Source organism: Physeter macrocephalus, chromosome 13 (assembly GCF_002837175.3).
Source record: "Physeter macrocephalus isolate SW-GA chromosome 13, ASM283717v5, whole genome shotgun sequence".
NCBI lineage: Eukaryota > Metazoa > Chordata > Mammalia > Artiodactyla > Physeteridae > Physeter > Physeter macrocephalus.
The window spans coordinates 71,884,666-71,906,291 of NC_041226.1; the positions used below are offsets into that span (position 1 = coordinate 71,884,666).

General features: G+C 39.9%; 1 protein-coding gene across 5 annotated transcripts in view; it reads right to left on the bottom strand.

The window, feature by feature from the left end:
• The window catches only part of NALCN (sodium leak channel, non-selective), a 318,984-nt gene that overhangs the window by 252,794 nt on the left and 44,564 nt on the right, over positions 1 to 21,626 (bottom strand). For 4 of the 5 annotated variants that reach the window (XR_003682527.2, XM_028497339.2, XM_028497338.2 and 1 more), the window contains one exon: positions 19,855 to 20,009. Coding sequence is in view for 3 of the 5 variants with exons in the window: in XM_028497339.2 (XP_028353140.1) it covers positions 19,855 to 20,009 (155 nt within the window). In the remaining 2 variants the exon portion in view is untranslated. Of the gene's footprint in view, positions 1 to 19,854; positions 20,010 to 21,626 lie in introns of those variants that run through there. The other variant, XM_055089331.1, reaches the window with a different exon arrangement.

Consider the following 21,626-nt stretch of genomic DNA (forward strand, 5'->3'; position numbering starts at 1 on the left):
GGCAAATGATAAAAATGTATGCATTGCAGAGTGTAAGTTATCTGACAATGTACAACACACACTTTACAGTACGTAATATACTTACAAATGCTAGGCTAGATAGTATATGACTTCATCAGTATCAGTATGAAATTCCTCACTTTGAAGTATGGTTTTATACCATGCCAAAGGAACAGTAATTTATAAAATATTTTCAGTCCATTAATTCAGTATCTTTAAATAGACTGTCAAAGAAATCATCTGTTTAATGTTTGATGTGCCTTTTATTTGAAGTCTAATATGTCTTGGCAGAAGAATGGAATTGATGATATATTTTGTTTCATCTCTAATTTCTATCATTTATGATTTATGTAGGAACCATTTGTTTAAACTGCTATGTGATTATTGAAAATAATTTAGTTAAACATCTCTAAGCGTACATATTTTATTTTTATTTATTTATTTTTTTTAAAGAAGATGTTGGGGGTAGGAGTTTATTAGTTAATTTATTTATTTTTGCTGCGTTGGGTCTTCGTTTCTGCGCGAGAGCTTTCTCTAGTTGTGGCGAGCGGGGGCCACTCTTCATCGCGGTGCGCGGGCCTCTCACTATCGCGGCCTCTCGTTGCTGAGCACAGGCTCCAGACGCGCAGGCTCGGTAGTTGTGGCACGTGGGCTCAGTAGCTGCGGCTCGCAGTGTCTAGAGCGCAGGCTCAGTAGTTGTGGCTCACGGGCCTAGTTGCTCTGCGGCATGTGGGATCCTCCCAGACCAGGGCTCGAACCCGTGTCCCCTGCATTAGCAGGCAGATGCTCAACCACTGCGCCACCAGGGAAGCCCTCTAAGTGTACATATTTTAAAAGAGAAGTCTGTTTTGTAAATAAAGCTTTAAAAATTCTAAAAATGTACTCCTACAAAATAACAATCATGATTCACCATCTTTATTAACAGTTTCTGATAACTCAATAATATTGTGATTTCATTTCATATATGTTTACTTAACATAAAACAGCCGAAGACTAATTGTATCAGTATACCAAACATCAGTCAACTAATAATTAATTTGGGATTGTAGGCAGTACATCGAGAATCATAAATAATGAACTTGCCAAATTTCTTAGCAGATGACAAGGCTTAAACAACTCATAATTACAGCCCTCAACCATTTGTCTTAACTAGAATAAACGTCTTTGCGTTGTCAAGATTTGCCAAACAAATTACAAATTTAATGGCATAATCTGTTGACATCACCACCCAACCTGTCCTCAACACTTCTCAATGTGAACAGTGCAATGCAACTTTACTAATTCAGCAAAAGTACAGTATGTTCTTGGATTCTGTTTCTATAGGTCCCCATTATTATTCCATCTTTTAAAAAATGTACTTTTAAGATTGCGTTTCCTTAATGCATGATGATCTTTTAAAGTCAATAATTAAAAAATAAATAACACCCATAGCTAACCTTCCGTGGTAATCTTTTCACAATATATACGTGTAACAAATCATCGCATTGTAAACCTTAGACTTATACAATGTTCTATGTCAATTATCTCTCAATAAAGCTGGGGGAAACACTAAAAACTAAAAAACAGCGCCTAAAAATATTGGCCTAATTCAAAGGGTAGAACATGAAGTCTCACATGTAAATCTGACCCTCTGCCCACAGCCTCAACAGACTTGGTTCAATTATTAGTTAGAATTCACAATCTATAAAAACAGAGCATTTATAATGGAATTTAGCTGGGAACGAAAAATAGGTCTCATGACTTTCCATGAGTTCAGGAAGCATAAAAAAGGGTAATAGTCACATGTACTAACGTGCAAATAATATGTCTGTGTATTCTCATAAATCCTTTTCCTAGGATGCTGACTTGTGGAGGTCTATCTGTATATTGTCTGAAGACTTGTGTTTGGTAAAATACAGTATTTTCCCAAATCCCTAACTTCATGCTCTGCCATTTTGCTGTAGGTGGTAGGGAATTGCTGAGACAGGCTCCCCTGTCATATAGAGGCACATGTCTGCACTGAATAAACAGTGTAAGGCTGAGTTCATCAAAATGCCCATCACCCAGCAAACCGAAGGAAGTGAACCTCAACCTGTTCATAATTTCATATGATATTAACATTCAGGAAATATACATTATCAATATAACTGTATTTAATCACGCAACTAGAGGGTCAAAATTTTATCAGGGATAAAATGGCTTACGTACATCATAATTCTATAACTTCTGGTCACCATCAATTTAAATAATTTTAGTACTCATAACATATTTCAACCAGCTCGCAGGGGAGTAGACAATACATACAAAACTCACATGCCCGCACAACAAATATTCAACTCTGATGAAAGTAAATAAAAATAATATGAAGGAGTAACATTTTAGTGGGCTTCGCTTTTGTAAAAAGAGAAAAAGAACCATTGAAACTTACCAACACCAGACTTTAAAATATTTTACCAGGTTATGTAGTAAACACATTTAAAATACTTTTTGTTCTCTAGCAGCATTTTTTTTTTTTTTGGACAATTACCACTGGGCTTGCTATCCTTTTCCTCAAAGGATTAAACTTCTGCACAAGCTGGTCCCTGGCAATATCACCACCTCACCTGTCTGCCCACAGCTTCATGGAGGCTGAAGTCTGTATAGTACTGATCAATTTGGAATACGATTGAATCTTCCACACGAAACAGTACAGACTACAGATAAGAAATGAGCAAGTAGGTTGATTTTAGGAAATCTCTCAAAGAAATGTATAAACAGAGATGACCACAGGCGCTGACGCTTGCCAAGAAGCTACACTTGACCTACCGGATAACTGTTACACTGAAGGGCTGCCCTGGATGTTAGGGTAGCTGACTTGGGTGAAAGTACCTCTCACGGTGCTTGGCACCATGAAAGCACTGAATCTCTTCCCTCACTAACAAGCTTAATGGTCACCGTACAACACAACAATTCATAAGTCCTCTTGAATTCTGCCACTCGCCCTGTTTTGAGCTGTTCTGCCAGCTGCTGCCCTTGATTCCAGGCTGTCTGCCTTCAAGACTCTCCTCCCAGCTTCCATTTCCAGTGGCCCAGGGCCCTCTCGATCCCTCTGTAAAGGTCTCAGTCACATATGCTTTTCCCTACCAGCTGCCCCTTTCCTTTGTTCATCTTCCAGGCCGCTGCCACCTGCTTTCTTATGGCTGACTTTCTTTTTAGCTTTTGCAGACTAGTCTCAGACAGCTGCAAGCTAATGAACCCCTCAGCCTCCAGGAGACTCCCCTTAGGGTCAAATGGGGTGTGGTCAGGACACAAGAGCCTAAGAAGATGTTAAGATGTGTCATCCATTATTTTGACTCAATTTCTGTTCACTCTGGCCTCACTTGACAGAGCTTATAAAATTCAGTTCACCTCCACCAACAAAAATGAACACAAGGCCCTCCTTTTAAACTGATTAAGAGAAGAAAACAGTTTTGTTTTAGAAGCTTGCTTGAAATTTGAGCAACTGATCAAATTCTGCTGATGCCTAAATGGTCTTTTCTTACTAACTGTATTTTGGCCTACATGTTTCCTTTTTAAAAAAACTCAACGGAAAATTCTGTTTGGCAATTGATTTCTTGAAATCGAGCACTATGCTTAGGCTAACCCCCCAAGATTAAGTATAGAACTGGGAGTTCCAGAGCCTAAAACAAGTCAGCCCTTAATAAGGAAATCAACATATAAGCAAGTGTGAATTTTCAAAAAAAAAAAAGAAAATATAATGCCATCCACCTCTGGTTCTGCGTTAGCATACTCCTCGTGCCTGCCAGCGCTAAAAACAGCACCTAATGTATAGTAGGTTCTCAATAAATATCTGCTGAATGAATGAATGAGTGAATGAATGAACATCAGAGGACTACCTACAGTCCTTGCTGGAGCATTGCTCAGAGATGGAGACTGCATATCTCAGGTCTTCCAGAACATTCCTGATTTCAAAAGTCCCAATAAAAACACAACAGAGTGGTGAGCAAATTACATCTCCCAAACTACCTCTGTCTTCAGAAATGCTGATTATGCAATCCGTTTAATTTTGGGACGATACAGCATACAGTAGAGAGGAGTGCTTTAGAGTATGATTTAGTTGGGTTGACTTGAGTCTGAATCCCCGACTTGCCAAATGCTACATGAGCTTAGGCATGTTGCTTATATCATGACCCCCAATTTCCTCTTTGGAAAATTGAGAGTTTTTCAATTATATGCAGCTACATAACAAACCACCACAAAACATAGTGGATTCAAACAACCACCACTGATTGGTCCATGATTCTCTGGAAGCAACTGGGCTAGGGTCGAAGAGGTGATTCTTTGCTGGTCTCACCTGGGTCGTTCATACGGCTGTCGTCCAGAAGGTCATCTGGGGTCACAGAGTCTGAGAAGGCTTCACTCACATATTGGGGCAAGGGCTTGCTGTCAAGTGGGGGGCCTCAGCTCCTGTCCACACAGCCTCTCATCCTTCTCTAGGCTACTTTCCCTGAGCATCTCAGAGCAGCACTCCAACGGGCAAGACAGGAAGCTGCTGGGCATCTGGAGGCCTTGCCTCCAAAGCTTATACAGTGTCACTGCATCACATTCTCTTGGGCAAAGAAATCACAGGCACCAGATTCAAGGGGAGGAGAAAGACTCCACCTCTTGATGGGAGGGGCAGCAAAGTCCCAGGGCAAATGGGGTGTGTGTCCAGGGATAGGTGGATGTCACTCTGCCCTTGCAGATAATTTACTAGAAGAAGTAATCGGTGAGTTATCTAATATTTAAAAAGGCAATACTTTAAACGGGCTATAAATGGTATTTTATTTTGTTTTTATTAGTCTTTTGTAAGCATAATGATCTTTTCCCCTTCTTTCACTCATTTTCAGTAATGTTGTCTGGCTAAAACAAGGCATTGGAGAATAACTGTTAGTATTCTGATTCTGATTTTCTAAGCAGTGTCTTTAACCATTGAGGCTCTTACCCCCATACTGAGGAATACCCATTTAATTAAAACAATCAAGATTCATTAGGTTCTATGTCTAGCCTATCACCCATCCTTCAAAAATGTCTTACTTAACGTCAATGACAGATTCAAGGAACATAGTCTGTGTACTTGAGAGACCACAGAAAGGAGATGACTTTCAGGGGTGTATACAACCAGGGTAACTTTTCTTTGAAAATTTCATGTTTAGAGTTTAAGGGGCTTTGAATCAGGGAAGGAGAGTCTAGATTATATCACAAATCTACATAAATATAAGAGAAGTGTTGCACCTCTGAGCTTCCCACGTCTAAGGGATGTAAGAAGAGGTGAATATAAGGATTGCCAAGGATTCTAGGCATCTGTGGGAAGATATAATTTAAAAAAAGAAGCACAGGCTGAGTAGTTTTTCCTACCGTTAGTCTAGTCTAGGGGTTGGCAAACTTTTTCCGTAAAGGATCAGATGGTAAACATTTTGTCTCTATGGACCACAGCATTTCTGTTGGAACTCTAGAAATTCTGCTGTATTGTCAGAAAGCAGCCATGGACCATAGGGAAACAAACGGACATGGAGCTGCAATAAAACTTTATTTACAAAAACAGGCAGTAAGCAGGATTTGGCTCACAGGCCGGTGGTTTGCAGATCCTTGCTCTAGTCATTTGTAAACATACAACTTCAGCACTGCTCTAACTCTTTAGAAGACCTGCGAGGACAAAGCATCTCAGCTTAGAGATGGCTTTACCGGCAGCATCTTTAAGCAGTGCAGGAAACAGGAAAACATTTTTCAAAATTTTATTTCCAATGAAGGTGTACACGGAGGAGACAAAACACCAGTAAACAGAACATATACCAGCACAGTAAAATGGGAGTATATGTTAAATTGTGTTGTATGATCATGAATGTTTTGCCAGGACTAAAGGAGGTAAGCTGATGCCATGGAAACAATATAGATAATAAGACAGATACGAATGAGTTTTGCTCCTATTCCTTCCACTTTCTAACCATGTGACTTTAGAATAGTTTGCTCTATGATTCATTCATTCATTTAGCAGATAATTATATATTTAATAAAAGTGATCATTATAATCATAGCTAAATTTTACTGAGGACTCATTAGGCATATGAGGATAATCTAATCTTCCGACTACCCTCTGAGATATGTATGATATTTATCCCGATTTTAAAGCACAGAGAGGTAAGTAACTGTCCTATGTCACCCACTAATGAGATGCAGACTCCAACCTGAAACTGAGTCTTTCCCTTCCTCAGGTTAGAAACACATCTTCAAGGGCCAGAGAGCTTTCTCCCCGGGGGAGGAGTCACCTTCCTCTTCCCAGCACAGTTTTGATAAGCAGGGCTCCTGTATTAGAACTTGCAGCCCCAGGAGAGGTGGGAGTCGCCTTTCCTCTGGCCCTACTGGCCTCGAGGGAAGAGCTCTGTTAGGGCTTTCCTAAATGACATCATTCCTTTCTGCTCCAACTGATTAGATGGTGGAATTAATTTAATGTCATAGAGAGTCAAGGGAATTATGCTCCACTGACTGCCATCACCAGCAGGGAACGTTTCCTTGACTGTCAACACAAGGCTTCTCTGATGGTCTGCTCACTTCTGTGTCACAGGAGTATGTGGCTTAACGTGGAAGCCGCTTAATTTCAATGAACAATGTACTTAAAGGCTAGAGTCATATTTGCATTATATTTACATTTTCAATCAAAAAGTTTCCACAGAATGTTGATTGAAAAAGGCAATGTGTCTAATCTAAAATTCTCCTAAATGTGTTCAAGCTGTCCTCAAAGGCAATAATGAGCTCACAGAGAGTTAGAAAGGAGGAACAGGAAGCTTTGCTTCTCCTGGAGGACTGAATGAGCTCATTGGGAAGACAGGGGTAAAACACACAGACACACGCACCCTAGTGGGAAACAAATCGAAGTAAGCATTGACTTTATGCACAAACCTTGGTGTCACGGTTCAGACAGAGGGAGAGAAATGCTGCTAGTGCAGTGGGGAAGCTACTGGAAAGGAGGCCTGGAAGGTGAGTCCCAGAATGACAGGGCCAGTAGGAGGGAGGCATTCCAGGGAGAATGGAATGAAGGATTCAAAGAAAAGAGAATGAACTGCTGGTGTTCAGAAGAGCACAGAATACAATATGGCCTATGTTATTTTTTTTACTTCCGTATCTACGCATATTGCAAAGGAACACCTTATACTTTGTAAAACTCACTCTCACACAATAAGGGCTGGACTATGAAATTTATTTTGAGAAATAAAGCACGAGTGATCTATTATGTTAAAACTGTGCATACCCTTTGACCCAGAAATTGTTCTAGGAATCTGTTTCTAAGAATACTCACACAGGGCTGGTGGCACAGTGGTTAAGAATCCGCCTGCCAATGCAGGGGACACGGGTTCGAGCCCTGGTCCGGGAAGATCCCACGTGCCCGGAGCAACTAAGTATATGCGTCACAACTACTAAGCCTGCGCTCTAGAGCCCGCGAGCCACAACTACTGAGCCCACGTGCCACAACTACTGAAGTGTGTGCGCCTAGAGCCTGTGCTCTGCAACAAGAGAAGCCACCACAATGAGAAGCCCGCACACCACAACGAAGAGTGGCCCCTGCTCGCTGCAACTAGAGAAAGCCCGCGAGCAGCAACGAAGACCCAGTGCAGCCAAAAATAAAAATTAATTAATTAATTTTAAAAAAACCACCAGGCTTCCCTGGTGGCGCAGTGGTTGAGAGTTCGCCTGCCGATGCAGGGAACCAAAAAAACAAAACACCCTTCACTATATATATAAAAAAAAAAAAGAATACTCACACACATGCACAGGACGTGTGTGTGTGAGTGTGTATATTCAACACAGAATTACTTGTAGTAACACACTGAAAATCACTTAGGTGTCTATTGGTAGGGAAACGGTTACAAGTGTTTTATTAAATATCATAAAACATGAAGATGAAAGAAGGAAGGAAGAAAGGAAAGAAAGGGAGGGAATTATATATGGCAGAATTTATTACTTTCATTAAATCTCATGTTATTTGAAGCATTATTTTTTTTTAAATTTCTCTTGTGTTTTTTTTTCACATCTTTAATGGAATATAATTGCTTTACAATGTTGTGTTAGTTTCTGCCGTATAACAATGTGAATCAGCTATACGTATACATATATCCCCATATCCCCTCCCTCTTGCGTCTCCCTCCCACCCTCCCTATCCCACCCCTCTAGGTGGTCACAAAGTGAAGCATTATTTTTATAATCTACAAATACTTAACATATAACTATAAGCATGTTAATTTCTTGGAAACCACTAGATATTTCCAATGAGTACTGTCTTCTACGTATCATGTGAAAAAAATCATCACTTCATGCCCTCAGAAATCCACTTTCAAAATTCCTTCTTTCACTGTCCAATGAAAAGTCACTCTAGCAGCTGCCTTTTCTAATCCATTCAGCAAGAACTTCTGAACACCTATCTGCTACATACTAGACAGTGTATATCTTTTTAAAAAACCATGTCTGCAATTTCTATCTTTACACCCCCTTTTTTCCTAATATTCTGGATAATATTTACCTGCATATCTAATTTTAGTTTAAATAAGTCTGTGACACTGTCAGAATCTAATGAAACCCTAAGACTTAGTTCCTTTAGAAAACCTCGAGCGCACACTTTTGCATGTAACCTGAGGGCATTTATGATGACTGAACCCAGGGATAAAACACTGGTATTTGACCAAACACTCTCATAACTATTTCTCTTATTGAAGCTTCTGGATTTTATCCTCTATTTAACAAAAATACGTTGTTTTCCCTGTCCCATGATAAAGGAATTCCTTCAGAGATCAAGTAGAGAATTATCACAGATTAAAGTAAGCACTTTTGGTTGAATTCTAGTACCCTAGTTTTCTCTTCTACATGTGTTTTCATAAAAATCAGTAAGTAATTCCAGTAGCAGTGCTAAACATAAAGATTAATGCAGGGAAAAAGACCCTTTGGTGGTTTTTCACGAAGTATTATAAATCTCAATTACATATTTTACAGGTTAGTCTTTACTGTCTTTTTTGCAACTGCAATAAAAACGTACATTCTGTAATAAATCATAGTTATAGATACATAATAATTTTCTATTTTCTATTCATTTGTAAAGTTTTCATCTGATATCACATACAGCCACATGAAATATGGTTTAACATCATTTAAATCTGAGGAATCAATTTTTAGCAGCAGCATCAAGGCAGTTCAATCTACATTCTATTATGATCTGAATAAAAGTAATTTCCTTTCACCACATTTTATGTCCATATTTAATATCAGATGTAATAAGAGACAAATTATAAAAATAATAGCATGCCAGTAGAAAAAAACATAGGAAGGAATTTTAAAGTACAGCAAATCCTAAAACTGAAACATTAGACTGTGTAGGTGGATTCACTGTCAATCCTCCTGCAGGCAAATACAGGCGTAGCTCCAAGCACCGAACACCACCCGGGATGAAAATAACCACTGATGTTATTTCTCATCAATATTTAATAAACCTGATTTATGACTCACACAGGGAGCTGAGTTTCTATCTTGTAGCCAATACTACCCAAAGTTAAATGAGGAAAATACTACAAAAGTAAGTAACAGCTAAAATATATTACCCCTTGGAGAAAAATGCCAGTCCCAAATTTCAGTTTCCATAGTAGCCTTCTTCAGAAGTGACTTGGGAGTATCTGTAAAAGACTCTAGCAGTCTGCAGTCTACTCTAATTTTTTCATTTTCTTGAAAGGCCCAATTAATTTATTGTTGCCAGAAAAAAATTTACAAAAATTATAAGTTGGGCTTCCCTGGTGGCGCAGTGGTTGAGAGTCCGCCTGTCGATGCAGGGAACACGGGTTCGTGCCCCGGTCCGGGAAGATCCCACGTGCCGCGGAGCGGCTGGGCCCGTGAGCCATGGCCGCTGAGCCTGCGCGTCCGGAGCCTGTGCTCCGCAACGGGAGAGGACACAGCAGCGAGAGGCCCGCGTACCGCAAAAAAAAAAAAAAAAATTATAAGTCATCCCTTAAGTTTGTATTTGCATTCAAGATTCACATTTTGACTTCTGTGATGCTGATGATCTGTGGTTTTTTCTACCTCATATTTTAAGGAGGGCTTTTTTATTTTAAGAAGAGTTTTATGGTTTTTATTTTTTTTTATAAAGAGGACAAATAAGTTAAATATTCTTTACTAACATGTCTAATAAAGAAATTAACTAATATGCATTTTCAAAATCAACTTAAATAAAACTGTTGGTTAATTTGCAGTATTTAGAAGGCAAACTTAACAGCTGCCAAATAGTGAGTCATGGGTATGAAATGTACAGGGTGGGGAACATAGTCAATAACTATGTAATATCTTTGTATGGTGACAGATGGTAACTCGATATATCGTGGTGATTTTTTTGAAACATATAGAAATATTGCATCACTATGTTGTAAAACAGGAACTAACATAGTGTTTAGGGCAATTATACTTCAAAAACAAACAAACAAACAAACAAAACAAACAAACTCATAGCAGAAGAGACCAGATTTGTGGTTACCAAAGGCAGGGGTAGAGGGAGAAAGAATTGGAGGAAGGTGGTCAAAAGGTATAAATTTCTACTTATAAGGTAAATAAGTACTAGGGGGAAATATAATGAACACTACTGTATGTTATATATGAAAGTTGTTAAGAGGGTAAATCCTAAGAGCTCTCATCACAAGAAAAAAAAGCAAACTTAAATACTCATATCTCAAAAGGAAAGAGAAAGTTAAGTTCAAATACACAGGAGAAATTGACACATGTAGGTGTAGATTACAAACAGTTAATTGATGTATCACAGTAGAATTTTGAATTTAGTTCAAATAAGTATGAACCTGACTGAAATGTACCAGATAACATATTTTGTTATTTTCAAAGTCTTCTCCCACACCTCTAGTCAACGTGTCTACAATCTCACTTCGTATCAAAAGCATATTTACTCATTTTTGCTGTTATTGCCTCTAATCCTTGACCAAATGTCCATAGCTCGATAAGTATCTTGTAAAACTGCATTGCCACCCAGGTATATTCTTTTTGTTTGTTTTTTGTTTTGTTTTTAAATTTTTTATCTTATATTGGAGTATAGTTGATTAACAATGTTGTGTTAGTTTCAGGTATACAGCAAAGTGATTCAGTTATACATACACCTGTATAGATATCTGTTCTTTTTCAAATTCTTTCCCCATTTAGGTTATTACAGAGAATTGAGCAGAGTTCCCTGTGCTATACAGTAGGTCCTTGTGGGTTATCTATTTTAAATATAGCTGTGTGTCCATGTCAATCCCAAACTCCCAATCCATCTCTCCCCCTCCCCATTCTTCCCATCTGGTAACCATAAGTTCATTCTCTAAATCTGTGAGTCTGTTTTGTAAATAAGTTCCTTTTTTTTTTTAGATTCCACATATGATATTTGTCTTTCTCTTCTGACTTACTTCACTTAGTATGATAATCTCCGGGTATATTCTTTTTACGTTGAAATTCGTCCACATAATGAACACAGATCACACACCAACTCCCTTGCAAGGGGCTAGATTCAAAGGCAGAGACCAGCCCCGACTGGCCCTCGGGTTGCAGTGGACATGACCCTTCTTCACACTCACCCGTGTCCTCAAGACTTCAGGATGAGAAAGCAGGACGTCTGGAGGATTATTACACTGGAGAACATGTCTCCTCTTCCACCATCATGAGACTCTACAATGGACCAGCCATCCTGACAAGCCACGGGGAATGGCGGTCACTCTTGGCTGACCTCACAGATAAGGCAGAGTTTGCAGACAGAAAACACAGGCTTTGACCTTGGCACACGGGGCAGTAGGCCTTGGCTCCCAACTGTGGCCTGTGTGTGACGGTGGGCGAATCAATTCTTTCTCATCTCTTTCTCGTCACTTACCAATTGGGAATAATGATACCTTATGGATTTATTTTGAGAATTAAAAAACACAATGGATGGAAAACCTTTTGCCTGATGCCAGACACATAATAAACAATCGATAAATGATAGCAGTAGTCGTCATAAGTAATGGCAGTAATTATAATAATAAAGACTGTCTGCTGGACAATTAGTCACCATAAGAACATGGTGTTTGTTATTTCCTGGCTTTATCTTTGATTACCGTGTAGCTAGAATAAGGAAAATAGTCCACTATATACGGTCCGCGTAGCGTTAAAAGCATGTAAAATTTAAATGTCTTTTTGATTAGTTATCTTCCAAATGCCCTGTTTATAGGTTGATCTTTCTCATGGGCTTCCTTTATCTGATACAAATTGTTTCAAGCAGGTTTAGTTCATTCTGACTTTTTAAAAATTGAGCTTTTCTCTTTTGTTCTTACGATTCTGAGGGCAAACAACCAAAAAATGCCTGAGAGCTATTTATTTCCTAAGTGACCTCCCAGGGTGAATTTTATCATTAAATGACATTCATTGGATTGTTCTAGCAAAAGGAAACTTGTTTTGTTTTTTACCTGACCGTACAATGAATGGAGAGTTAAAAACCACCACCTGAAGAGCTTTGTATTCATCTTCTGTACCCAGTTTCTTACCCTCTGTTGAAACATCGTGACGAGAAAATTGCCAGTTTCTTGGGCTGTGATTTCCTTCCCACATGTGATGGATTTTGTTGTTGCTTTTTGTTCTAACTGGCACCTCACATCTGTCTGCACAGTGGTCCTCTCCACCCGCAATTTACCAAAGGTGAGTGACACTAACCTCCTACTACAGAATTGAGAATACGGCTACGCTTTGCAAGGTATTTTCTGAGTTTCCTTCTGAATTCAACACTGGCCTGAAATGTAAAAAGGTCTGAGGGAGACAGTAAGTTATAGGGTGAGTCTGCAAATCATGAGGAGGGCGTTTAGCCCTGACTGGTGTGGCGTCCTCTGGAATTCTGACCAGTCTGGCTCTGATGCTCCGCTTCCCCACCTGGAAAACTGTGTCAGTGAGAGCCACGGGACTGCCTCATCTTTTCCAGCTCAAGGCTCCTCTAATTTCACGTTAGTGTGCTGTCACAGACGATTGCAATGTCTCAGGTTGTGCGTCCTGCATGTTGCTGAGCGTGTGGTAAAACAGAGGAAGAGACAGGCTGAAAGGGGGGTAAACGCTCAGAAAGCGGAAGTAGGCGCATTTTCTAAATAGACTAAGTGGATACGACGTGTTTGGTTTCACCTCTACAGCATGGGTTTTTTGGGTGTCCTCTGTCCGCAGACCTTTACACTGAGCGCTCACTACCTACATCCACACACACTCGCTTCGACCACAGAATCTGAGTGTCTGCTAAACAGATTCTGTGATCTTCCAATATGTCCTTTCAGTAACGTCTATTCCTCAGTAGGCCTGGACCATGGGGGTGCGGGGTGTCTCAGGTGCACAGGCTAACGTCTTAGAGAGGGTGTGTGCGCTGAGGTCCTGAAGGAGGAGCCACAGGAAAGGTCCCCCTGAAACGATGATGCAGAGGTCTGTAAATGGAAGAGAGGGACAGAGAAGCAGCCAGCATCTCAGTCACCATTTGACACAGGGATTGAGGGGAGGACAGAAGACAAGCCACTGAGTGCTGGAAGCAGTCCAGGAAGCAGTGCGGCCATGGCTTCCGCTCAGTGCCCGGCCAGGTGCCCTGCTTAGGGCTGTGGAAGGAGCATCTGTTGAAAGGCTGCTAAAGACATGTGTGGCTGGAATCCAGGGCCCACAAGTTCAAATGCATAGGGATAAATAAAATTACATATCCGAGCCTTAGTGAAACTGTAAAAATTCCATGGCACAGGCTAAATAGGGATAAGATTCTAAAGAGACAGGTAAAACACCAGAGTGAGGATAGTTTCCAGAGTGGCAAGAGAGGAATAATTGATTAACAAAGACTAAACACCACCAGAATGTAAAGTGCTGCGGCCACTATGGAAAACACATACGGTCCCTCAAAAAACTAAAAATAGAGTTGCCATATGATCCAGCAATCCCACTCCAGGGCATATATCTGGACAAAACTCTAATTCAAAAAGATACATGCACCCCGATGTTCACAGGAGCACTATTCACAACAGCCAGGACATGGAAGCAACCTAAGTGTCCATCAACAGATGAATGGATAAAGAAGATGTGGTACGTATATACAATGGAATATTACTCAGCCACGAAAAAGAAGGAACTAATGCCACTTGCAGAAACATGGATGGACCTAGAGACTATCATACTAAGTGAAGTAAGTCAGAAAGACAAATACCATATGGTATCATTTATATGTGTTATCTAAAATATGACACAAATGAACTTATCCACAACGTAGAAACAGATTCACAGACAGAGAGAACAGACTTGTGGTTGCCGAGGGGGAGGGATGGATTGGGAGTTTGGGATCAGCAGATGCAAACTATTCTATATAGAATGGATAAACAAGGGCCTACTGTAGAGCACAGGGAACTATATTCAATATCCTGCGATAAACCATAATGGAAAAGAACCTGAAAAAGAATGTATATATATGTATAACCGAATCACTTTGCTATACAGCAGAAATTACCACAACACTGTAAATCAACTACACTTCAATAAAATAAATTTTTAAAAAAGACTAAACAACACCAAATATTGGCCCTCTGTACACTGATTAGAATGAAGTAAAATTTGAGATATTAGTTAATGGGAGAATAATGCAACGTTAAGAAGACCTTTTTCCCGTCCCCTCCACTCTTCTCTTTTGCTGTAAGATCCTGAACAACCTGAGAGACAAACTGGTTCAAAGAAAAGGGAATAATATCAGACATCGAGGTGCTAATCTGAAATCATCTATATCCTGCCCTTCTTTGTTAAAGTGGTCACTTATTCTCAAATAACAGTGATGTATTCCTATTTTGCCACCGTATCTCTAATTTCTAGCTCATCGTGTGTCTGTGCTGTGCCAGACACTATTCTATGTGTAGTTTCTCAGTTGCTTCTGACAACCCTGTAAGGTAGGTCTATCACTCACCCATTTCACAGATGAGGAAATAGAGGCAAGAGAGGTTCATTACTTTCCCAAGGTCACCAGGCTAGTATACAGTACAGCCATGATCCAAACCCCAAGGCCATTATTTTAAGTTTGAATTTTTTCTAAAGTTGTTTTTGGCTTTGTAATGTATTTTCATGGCAAGTATCCTTATGCCTCCCTTGCTGGATTCATATATTGTATAAAATGATACTTGTTTTTTACTGCTAAGTATAAACATCCACATCATCACCCTACCTCCCCTGTTGATCTTGTCCTCTGTTCCACACAATCACAGTTTGTAATATTTACACTATCGTCTGTAAATCCTACAGTTATATTAGCTTTGCTCTTACAGTGAATACATACTAGAGACCAGGCCCATGACCAGTTATTCTTGATTGGCTGAATGGCTTCAAGAAGACTTCATGTAAAATGAAGTCTCAGAATTCTTGACTCTTGAAAAATAATCAAAAAGAGTTTGACACATTCTTTCCCTAAGGACCCTGTAAGCATTGTGACATTATATCTGAGAGCTGAATATTGACATGAAGTTTCAGGCCCCTCTGATGGTACGCCTTAGAACTGACTTGATCTTTTTTTTTTTTTTTCTGGATACCCAATGGATGCTTTCTTTAGCTTTGAATTCTAGCATCTTTACTAAGATAGGCCTAAGCGTTGACTGTTCTCTGTCAATGTACTGAGTCAATTTGTACCCTTTTAATGTGTATATTTAAGTCTTCTTTTTCTGCAATTCTTTTGAGTTATATGTATCTTGAGTATTTTTTGTTCAGTTTTAATTACACTGAAAGGCACATTTTAATAGAAATGGTCCTGATTCTTTTTTATTATCCTTCACCTTTGACACTGATTTTGACAGCACCAGATATTTGTCCTGTTTCATGTCGGGAAGGGTGAAGTTATGCTGTGGGGTAGAAGTGAAGATTTTCACAAGTTGGGCGGGTATGTGTGTATCGGTGTTGCTTCAGTGGTTCACACTCTGCATGCATGCTAGAACCACCCAGAGAACTTTTTAGAGCCATCTGTGCCTTCAATCACTGTCGGGTTTCGATTTAATTGGCCTGAGAATGATGCTTGAGAATCGGTGAGTTTTCAAAGGCTCTCAGGTCATCGTAAGGTAGAGCCAGATTTGCAAAGCTGGAGTCTTTCCCTCATCCTAGTCTATGCTGATCAGCCGTCTCGGGGTGCTCCCAGCTGCCTGCAGAATAAGGGCCTCTCCTCTGTGATGCCACATGGAATTCCAGAAAACTCCTACCGTCAGCTACACAGTGATGCCCTGACTCGAAGGGAGGACTATTCTGCTTCTCTGGGAACACTGGTCATTTTATTTTATTTTTATTTTCCATAGTTTAATTTTTATCGTTGAATTTTTAAACTGAATGGACAGTGAACGCTGGTTGTTTTAGAACGTCAGTCTTCTTTTGGCTCTGAGATCCTCAGGAGCCAGAGTCTTTTCAGGAAGTTTTCTGTTAGACACCTGGCCCTCTGATATGGTGGTTTATAGTTATAAGCTTTTCAGAGTCCTTAAATATGGAAACTGCATTTCTGTTTCTCAGCATCCCTGATGTTTGGATGATTTCAGAGACGAAAAGGTCTCTTTACTCCGCAATCTTACAATAGGGGCTCTTTGTAATTTTTTCTACCTAATGACTCTGGCTCTTAATATAGTTTTAAAAATTGAGTTTTTCAACATCATCAATATTAAATTTTAATGAGACATGAAGCTACTTATAAATAACATTTTATAAATGCTTGAAATTCAAAGTATTGCATGATAATTTGGACTAGTAAGAAAAGGAAACATGCTCCTTTTAAATTAATCATGATTACTTATATAGAGAGTACACTGGCCAAATTTAAATACACAATTAGGCACCTAATTATGTTCTAAATTTAGCTGCATGCAGAAAGAGATGATCACATGTGCCTAAGAACATTAATTTCCTCATTTTGGTGAAACATTATCTTTTGTTTCCATAAGAACTTTCAAAATAATCTAAAACACTAGTTTGTGTCTCTACATAGATACATAATATCAGGAAATAGTTACCAATTTCAATCTAAACTACAGTGACCATGTTAACATTTTTTGATTATAGTTCAAAGCCAACACTTTCTTTGTCTAACCATTAGTGCTACAATGATGCTGAATTCAATCATCGTTTGAGAAAAAGAAGCAAATGGATCCAATTAAGCTTGTATAGAAAGGGAAGTCATGAGGAAGAATGAACACTGCCAACAAAAGCAGACGAAGTCAGGGAAAAGAACAACAAGAAAACAACTTAATTCTCTATTATGGCTCTACATCCTAATACAAATATGACATGTCACCTACGAATTCAAAAGGGCACATACTTTGGTCCATTAGTAAATATTTATAAAGGGTTTCCTACCAAGCAGGCATTGCTCCAGGCCCTGGAGACATGAAGATAAAAAGAAGTGCTTCCTGTTTTCCAGGAGCTTACATCCTTGGGAGATCAATGTGCAAATAAACAGTAGAGCTACAGTAAGACTACTGCCTTTGTGGGAGCTTACCACCCTCCAGGGCAATTCCCTCCTACAACTGGCCTTCTTAAGCCCACATGCTTTAGAAGGAGACTTTCTTGCTCAAGGAGATATTGTCCCCTACATTAGTTGAAGCTACTATAAGTCACAGTGAAAAAAGATAAATCCACTTTAATATAATGCAGCAATTGGAGTTTAGGCACAACTGCTGCATTTAAAATGGTCGGGGGGCGATTTGACTTAGCAACCTGATTTTAAGGGCTTGGAGGTTTCCAGTGCAAGGACAGCCTAACTCCTGAATGCTGGCCACTCTCCATACAAGACATGGGCACACTCAGCCCCTAAAAGAAAGAGCAACAGGTTCTAACCAGCCATGCATTCCAGTCCTGCCAGCTTGGCGCTTGCTCCGAGCAGGTTACTAAATCTGTAAAGCATCTCATCTCCCACACCACACCTGGGATTTCCTGCGCATGTCTGAAAGCCACTGGCATAATCTGGAAAAGTCTTTGCACTTTTGAGACGGGGGAAGGATGTAAGATTGGTTCCAAAGCCAGGGAAGTATAAGAGAGACAGCAAATTAAAATGCTTTACATCCGTTGGCGTCTACGTTTTTATGAACCAGAAAACTGTATCACTGGCCAAAAGAAGAATGCCCATCTAACGATCAATACAATGCTGGAAATGTACTAGGAGGGCATACTAAAATATAAGAATAAAATGTAGGGATTTATTTGCAAAATGCACTCTTTAAAAATACCAACTATTTAGGTTTCTTTCAGCCCAATTTCAGTATTATATTCAGTCCAAAGGCTGTAGCCTTGTGGTTTAGTTCATATATCTAGAACATATTCCTCACTCAGTGCAAGACCTTCACATGTTCTTTCTGAAAGTCAAACACTTATCCCAGAGTTCATAATGCCATCCTGCATAACACTATCCAGGAGCTGCTACGGCTGAAGCCCAGGGTGGGAATAGGATTTACCAGCCACTCTTATCTGATGTGTGAAGGTGGATGGGCTGGGTTTGAAGCAGTTTCCCTCCTGGGTAGACAGGGGTGATACTCTCTTTCCTGGCTATGAGATCCCCATTGTACAGCTGGCCCATTAAAAAGTGAAACCACACCAAAAGGCATCAGAAAAATAAGTAGATTTGGCTTCCAAAAGAGCATAGCCACCATCCCGTTACGCACCAAAAGGCTTTCCTCTTAGGACCTGGGTAAAAGTGTCTAGAACTCTCTTAAATGTACCTGGACCTGAAAACTTTAAGAAAAAATTAAATTTTTTCAAATGACTCCAACAATTCTGCTATGGATTGAATGTTTACGTCCACTCCCTCAGGCCCTGCCATTCATATATTGAAGCTCTAACCCCCCAATGGGATGGTATTAGGAGGTGGGGCCTTTAAAAGTTGATTTGGTTTAGACCAGCTTGTGAGGCGTGGGGTTCTCATGACGGGATTAGTGTCCTTATAAGAAGAGACCAGAGAGCTTTCTCTCCCTCTCTCCCCACTCTCTCTCTCTCTCTTCCCCCCAGTCCATCCCATAAGCACACAGAGAGAAGACAGCCATCGGCAAGCCAGGGAGAGGGGTAACCAGACCTAACCATGGTGCGTCCTGATCTCAGACTTCCAGCCTTCAGAATGGTGAGAAGTAAATTTCTGTTGTTTATGCCACCCAGTCTACGATATTTTGTTATGGCTGCCTGAGCTGACTGAGACAAATTCTCAGAGCATAAACTAATTGTTTAGAATCCCATGGTTTTCTGCTTCAGTCGTGAAAGACGTGCAACTTGCATGGAATTGTAACAAATGCAATGATACCAACTAAATGGCAGATGCCAAGTTCTTTCTTTGCTGTGCATGACGGCACGTTTCAGGACTTAATAGGACAAGCCACAAATCCACGTACACGTTTGGCACGTCATATTCACATACAAGCATTTCCCATACCTCTGTTATATAGCTGACGCACATTCATTAAGTATCTCATTAGCTGTGTCCTGTTCCAGAATTACTTTTCGGCTCTCACACACTCCTCAATGTCTAGCATTCCAGTTCCTTAAGACTTACCTTGCCTACTGGTTAAATGTGGAAGGAAACCAAGTCTTGTTGACTCAAGGGGTTCTTTGAGTCCACAACCCTGAACGTTACTCAACAGATAAACAGTTTTAAATGCTATAATTAAGAGCTGAGAGATATTTAAGTCTATATAGACATTGCTGAGTATACATAGACACAGACTGTATGTTATAGACTATAAGGGAGAATATATTAAAACTTACAGTTGTGTTTCTTAAAAACTACAGCCAGTCTGAACATAAAATATCAAGTATACAACTATTTTCTCCATTATAAACATTGTAAAATAGAGACTGAAAAGGTGTTTTATCAGTAAGACAGACCTATCTCATTAAAGCCACTGTAGCCCAGCTCTTGCCTGCTAAGTCCCAGATCTTCGAGGTCCATGCATTTAAATCCTGGGGGGCACTGGTAGCCTTCTTCCAGCTCTGGTGAGCAGTGTGTATCTGGGATAGCTAAACTATTCCAGGTTACATTTCTGCAAACAACACAGAAAAGGATTAGACAATTTCAGCAAGTGTAAGTGTTGATTAAAATGCCTAATGTAATCATTCTTCATTAATAACTGCTGTATATGGACACAGATTTAAGATTCCTGATCCATGAATGGTATGCATAACATTAATGCTACGAACATTCTCAAACGACACCTGATTCATCCACACAGAAGCTCTCTGTAAGAACATTATCGCCATGACGGCTTTTGTCATTGAGGGCGAAGACTCAGAAAAAGCGAAGGAAGGGATTTTTCTGTAGATTTGCAAGGAATGTTAACTTGTCTGGGGATTCCTTGTTAGTCACAAATCCTTCTCCTACTATGGGCACAAATGTTACTTCTGCACTTCTAAGCAACAGTAAACGATGATAGTCATTTTCCATATGGTACAGAAGTACTGTACATCTCATAAACGATACTTGGCCTTCTTCTGCATGTCAGATGTTCAGTTTAGAAAGAAAACCAGACAAATAAAGTGAGACTGAAGGAATTAAAGATATCACATTGGAAAGAGAGAGATTATGGGCTGATTTAGTGATAGCTCCAGGAGTATTACAGCTTTTTATTTATTTACTTATTTTTTAGGTAGTTGGTGATATAACTGCTTTTCACCTTTCTGGAGGACACACTGGACATTAAGGTGAGGTGGAAGGGTTTAGACATGTAATGGCTTTCTTGGTAGTGAGTACAGGTAACCCCTGGAAAGGTGACGGTGGAATCTCATTCTGGGACCTTAAAACGGGCCCCAAATAGCTGCTATCTGAGACGACTGACATGGTTTGTGTAGGGGCCAAAGTTTAAGCTAGATGATTTCACAAACCTTACAAACCCATGACTTTATTATAGTCATTTCCCACTACATCAGTGTTTCCAGGCATTTCCTAAAGGGGGACCAACCTTAGGACTGTCTCAGTCTCCTCTGCTTATGGCCAAATTGAGGCAGATGTGTTGGGTCACATTTCTTTTTTTTAATATCTTCTTATGTTCAATCGGCCACTTCCTTCCCCTTATATAACATGCTTTCTCTAGAGTATGATGCCTAACTCCACGATCCCTTAGCTGCTTGAGGCCACCATGCCCGTGTGCACACACAATCTCCTACAAAGACATACACAATTTTACACAGTCTTACGCACACACATGTACACGATCCCTGGTAATACACTGCCCGGTTCCATCTCAGTCAAAACAAACCTCTATGTTTACTCCTTCAGGATTCTGCTCTTGATTAGCAGCAAGCGAGCTAATTTGTCGATACATCTCAGGGAATGTTTAAATAATTGTCATATTTTAAGCTGGTCCTTTGGACCCCACGTGCAAAAGGAAAGGCTCTGCTTGTGGAAATCACCACTTGGTTGTGTCAGAAAGATATGATTTTAGGCACACACGTCACTTATTTCCCCTCCTTTTACATTCTTATATGTAGGCCAAATGATGCAACTTCGCTTAAGTCTAGCCTGACTCTATGTTTCTGAGTTTGTACCCACACGTCAAAACAAAGTGGTAAGGGGACTGGGCTTCAGAGTTTCAGAGGAAGGCTTTCTGGGTTGGTTCCAAGCTCTGCCATTGACTGGCTGTGTGACTTGAATAATTTTAAAT